The sequence below is a fragment of the Rhinolophus sinicus genome, chromosome 14, assembly GCF_057876585.1.
Source record: "Rhinolophus sinicus isolate RSI-liver-muscle chromosome 14, RSI-T2T, whole genome shotgun sequence".
In the NCBI taxonomy this organism is placed as follows: domain Eukaryota; kingdom Metazoa; phylum Chordata; class Mammalia; order Chiroptera; family Rhinolophidae; genus Rhinolophus; species Rhinolophus sinicus.
Window position 1 is genome coordinate 142,746,630 of NC_142514.1, and position 3,980 is coordinate 142,750,609.

The window sequence follows — 3,980 nt, forward strand, 5'->3', positions numbered from 1 at the left end:
TGAAGTGAGGCCTGGAGAAGATCACATGGCTAGAGAGTGGTTCTGGAGATACCGCCCTTTGCCTCACCACACACACATATCACCCAATACACACACCCACACATATACACATGTGCACACAGAGCCATGCCCATGTCCACAAAGCACCCATGAAAGAACCAGAAGGGGACAAGACCCAGAGAAAAGAGCTTTTTAGGGGTTTAATAAAATGTTTGGAAATGTGGGTGTAACCTTTTCTTTCAGATTTCAGGCAAAAATAAAAGGAAATGAAAGAAAAACTGCAATTGCTTCATTACCATGTTTAGATTATTAAATGTCTAAAACTATCACCTCTCATCCATAAATCAGAACTGTTATACATGTGTGTGTGTGTGTGTGTGTGTGTGTACTCAAGTCAACTTCTAGCTTTATGTAATAATTAAAATCTCATCTAACTCTGAGAAAGTATAAAACCAAAGTTCTCTTCCAAAAATGGGAAAGGCCAAAAAATCCTAGAGCTCTCAGGATTCTAAAATAAAGCTCAAGCCCTTTGCAGAGAAAACAGACGAACAATGCTTCTCTGAATCTGTTTGGTCTTGATGCTGTAGATAACGGGGTTCATGAATGGAGGAAAAAGAAAGTGGACATAGCTCATGGTAATGTGGATCACATGTGGTGCATGTTTTCCAAACCTGTGGATGAAAGTCAGGCCGATCACAGTGATGTAAAAGACTAGGACGCAGCTAATATGGGAGACACAGGTGTTGAGGGCCTTAGCTTGCTCCTCTGCAGAAGCAATGCCCATAACTGTCTTAAGGATTAGAATATAAGAGAAGAGGATAACCAGAGCATCTAGGAAGTAAGTCAAAGCAACCAGAATAACTGGGTATACACGATTGAATGTAATATCAGCACAGGCAAGTTTCATTACATCCTGGTGGAGGCAAAAGGCATGGGAAAGAACATGGGAACGGCAATATGAGAACCAGAAGAGTTTCAGAATTGGGGGTAAAATGGACACAAAGCCCCTCATCAGTATCCCCAGTCCTACCTTCATCACGTGGGAATTGGTAAGAATGGAGTTGTACCTCAGAGGGGTGCGGATGGCAATAAAACGGTCATACGCCATAGCAAGCAAAACACCCGATTCTACAATGGCCAGAGTGTGAATAAAGTAGGATTGAGTGAAACAGGCACCCTGGGCAATTTCCCTCTGGTTCAACACCAGGACTCCCAGGACTGTGGGCATTGTAGTTAGAGTTATTCCAAGGTCTGTATCTGCCAGCATAGCCAGGAAGTAATACATGGGCTCATAAAGACTGTGGTCACGCTGAATAAGGAAGAGAAGTGTGCCATTGCCAAAAAGAATGGTGAAGTAAATGATAAAGAAGGAGATAGAGATCCAGTGGTGAATTGCCTCGGAGCCCAGGAAGCCAGTCAGCAAGAAGGGAGCAGCACTGTTGTTGGTCCACATGTTAGGTGTTGCAGGTGGAGAAGAACTTTTTCAGGGGTTATGACCTCTAAATACGCAGTATTCTTTCTTCCTCTCTATCTTCTTGTAGCACATTATCAGGCCATTTTTCCCTTCCAAACATACAAAATTTTGTGGCTTGTCTAACTCTTAATTAATTATGTCTGTATCACAAAGTCTTTCCCTGGAATAATGGATAACAATAATATTAACCACATTGATAATGTCAACAATTTACTCTTCAGCATCCAACTTTTCTTCTGTCAATCATATATCTTACATCAATGTTTCTAGTCTTTACTCCTAGTCCCCCAAATCATTTCTTTGGCTCTATTTCATTCTCTTCACTCTTTTATTATCTTTCATAAAAGTCCTTTATATATTTCTTTCCAATCTGGACCAATTCAAATTTTCTTTCTTGAAACTAATCAGATATTTGTCTCAATAATAAATCACTAAGAAAAATGATTAATCAATAGGAATAACTCAACCATCATGAAATGTTTGAGAAATATTGTTATCAACATTGCCATCTCAAGTGGCCTGTGGATAAGGAGGTGACTCGTGTGAGATTCCAGAGAAATCAGAACAAATGGGCAGAGCTGGTAAACTCATTTTAGAAAGGTGTGATTACCCAGTGGACTTGGGATTCAGGATATTTTCAGTGCTGCAAAATATCTGAGTGACAAACAGAGACAAGCTTTAAAACAGGAAGACACAGGAATTGCAAATTCCTGAAAGAAACATTTTAAGGAAGACAGACTCTTAGAACAAGTTCTTCTCAGAAGCTTAATGATTTCTACAAACCTGGAGAAGAGGGTAAACAGGGTGAAGTATATGGTGATGGAAGGAGAACTGACTCTGGGTGGTGAACACACAATGTGAATATAGATGCTGTATTACAGAATTGTACACCTGAAATCTATGTAACTTTACTAACAATTGTCATCCCAATAAACTTTAGTTAAAAAAAAAAGTAGAAGAAGAAGCCTAATTATTATACTGAGTCACAGATTTTTAAAAAAAAGTGGTCTGAGTGTATGAATGGCAAAAGCATTATCAGAATTTAATGATTGAATGCATAAACTTAACACAACCAGTTCAAGAAAGAAGATAAAGACTCATGGATGGAAAACAATGTTGCTGGTGGAGACAATTATATAGGTATTCGAATATTTATGAATCTAGAAAGCCCATATTTAGAAAACTTAAAATTGGCTTCTATAGTGAACTTTGAAATATGACCTATTTATAACTCTTATGAAGTCAAGTTATCTTTGTTTGCATAATAACCAAGAAATTGTGTAGTAAGTTGATTAAAATAACAATTAAAAAGAACCACAAGAGAAATAGTAGCTTCTCCCAAATTCAATTAAATTGATATACGTCCATGGTCTTTTAAATATTGTTTTCTCTTAGAAACATCACTACTTGTATCTCTGAAGAGGAATTCTGGAAGAATGCACCATTTCCACTTAATAAAGACCTATAAAAACAAGAATAGCTTTGTTTGTTTGTCTGTTTGTTTGTTTGTTAGTTTTTTGAGAATTTGGCCCATGGTAACATCTCTAATAATGAGCAGTGGATGGTTGGGGGACATGGGTAGAGAAAAGGTGAATGTGTCTTTGGAAATGACCACCACTTCAGGGGATACTGTCAATGACAAAAAAAAGGTCAATCTGGCCACTGAATGGCAGATATTCTGTTGATGTAAGTACTGATAAGTCTGCCAACTAACTAGATTCACTGAAATGCGACCGATGTGGGTCTCAGCTTGACAACACTTATCTACCTCTACACAAGAGTAATGTGTAAATCATAAATCAGAAGTCCTATATCTCCCATCTCCTTAACATTCCAACAGTGCTTTTCTAATAAAAATGTGTGGAACAAAGAGATAGAGAATGGATACATGCCGCAGTTTGTTGTAGGGATAGGGACAAATGACCTCTTTGTACCAGCTGTTGCCCAGAAAGTGGACCAGAAGGAGGAAGTGGGGAAAAACTCCAGACTTGCTTAAACTGTATGGTGTAGTAAAAGTCTGAACTATGCGCTTTGGGTTTTTAATGGGTTTTGGAATTTGAGCTGAGCAGGGTTTAGGTCCAAAACCCTTTGGAAATAACAATTGCTATTTATTAATATTTTTGATTGACCTAAGTTAGAAGAGTATCCTATTCATTATCTGAAGTCCCTAACAGCAGCCATATTGGCATTTAATTATGGCAAATGTGGCAGTACCAGGAATTGTCCACATATCCCCAATATGACAGGAGGAATAGCTGCCCGGTTTAGGTTGTTTCTAACATGGGGCATTGTATATGACATTGGTGACAGTAGTAACTTCAGTAGAATTTCTCATCACCATCAGGCAAGCCTAGAGCCTCCATCAGGAATGCAGAGATGACAGGGATTCACTATCCCCTCACCTTACTCTGAGGATTTTCTTTGAGTTAATTCTCTGAAAGCAGCTAGCCTCGAGTTGTCGGTTTTTTCTGAAACTCACACAGATACATCATTCAGAGTTTCCTCA

At 38.5% G+C, this 3,980-nt stretch overlaps 1 protein-coding gene across 1 annotated transcript; it reads right to left on the reverse strand.

The window, feature by feature from the left end:
* Window positions 1-520: 520 nt before the first annotated feature.
* LOC109436922 (olfactory receptor 51B4-like) lies at window positions 521-1,453 on the reverse strand. Its single transcript, XM_019715803.3, has one exon. The coding sequence runs from the start codon at window positions 1,451-1,453 to the stop codon at window positions 521-523; it is 933 nt and encodes a 310-aa protein (XP_019571362.3).
* Between the last annotated feature and the right edge of the window lie 2,527 nt (window positions 1,454-3,980).

Coding starts and splice junctions, on each gene's coding strand:
- LOC109436922 (XM_019715803.3), bottom strand. CDS start 1,453: ATGTGGACCAACAACAGTGCTGCTCCCTTCTTGCTGACTGGCTTCCTG.